Below are 744 nucleotides of genomic sequence, written 5' to 3'. Positions count from 1 at the left end.
GATCATTTGACACTAGTTCGAGCATACAATGGTTGGAAAGCTGCTGAAAGAACACAGTCTGGTTACGAGTACTGCTGGAAGAACTTTCTCTCTTCTCAAACTCTTAAGGCCATGGACTCTATGCGGAAACAATTTTTCAATCTCCTCAAGGAGGCTTCTCTGATTGATAACATAGAAGGTTGCAGTAAGCTGAGTCATGATGATCATCTTGTCCGCTCAATCATTTGTGCTGGCCTGTTCCCTGGAATTTGTTCTGTTGTTGTGAGTCATCGTCGCCTTTGCATTTAGTTTTCACCTCTTTCTCTTTCCTAAATTTTGTAATTTTACCCTACAATATAACTATTCTCCTCCACAGAATAAGGAAAAGTCAATCACGCTCAAGACAATGGAAGATGGACAAGTGCTTCTATACTCAGTGAGTCCATGTTTTTAGCTTACCAGTCTTCAAATTCCCCTCAGAATCGAGATCTTTAGCTTCTTACCAACATCTCCTTTTTATATTTTTCAGAGTTCTGTGAATGGCAATGTACCAATGATTCCCTTCCCTTGGCTAGTCTTCAACGACAAAGTGAAAGTCAATTCTGTGTTCCTGCGAGACTCTACTGCTGTATCTGACTCTGTGCTTCTTTTGTTTGGAGATAAAATATCTTCCGGTGGATTTGTAAGCTATAATCCTATCCTATCTTGTCAAATTCCTTGTTGTTCTTATTTTCACATCTGATTTACATCATCTCATCTCTGTGT

The 744-nt window shown here is 39.4% G+C and overlaps 1 protein-coding gene across 1 annotated transcript; it reads left to right on the top strand.

The window, feature by feature from the left end:
* The first annotated feature begins 6 nt into the window (after positions 1-6).
* On the top strand, positions 7-736 carry LOC104774588 (DExH-box ATP-dependent RNA helicase DExH3-like). Its single transcript, XM_010499137.2, has 3 exons — positions 7-261; positions 356-415; positions 509-736. The coding sequence occupies exons 1-3, from the start codon at positions 112-114 to the stop codon at positions 719-721; spliced, it is 423 nt and encodes a 140-aa protein (XP_010497439.1). The 5' UTR covers positions 7-111; the 3' UTR covers positions 722-736.
* Positions 737-744: the final 8 nt, after the last annotated feature.

Source organism: Camelina sativa, unplaced genomic scaffold, assembly GCF_000633955.1.
Source record: "Camelina sativa cultivar DH55 unplaced genomic scaffold, Cs unpScaffold03739, whole genome shotgun sequence".
In the NCBI taxonomy this organism is placed as follows: Eukaryota; Viridiplantae; Streptophyta; class Magnoliopsida; order Brassicales; family Brassicaceae; genus Camelina; species Camelina sativa.
Note: the sequence above shows the minus strand (reverse complement) of the source record. Positions and strands in the feature narration are given on the sequence as shown.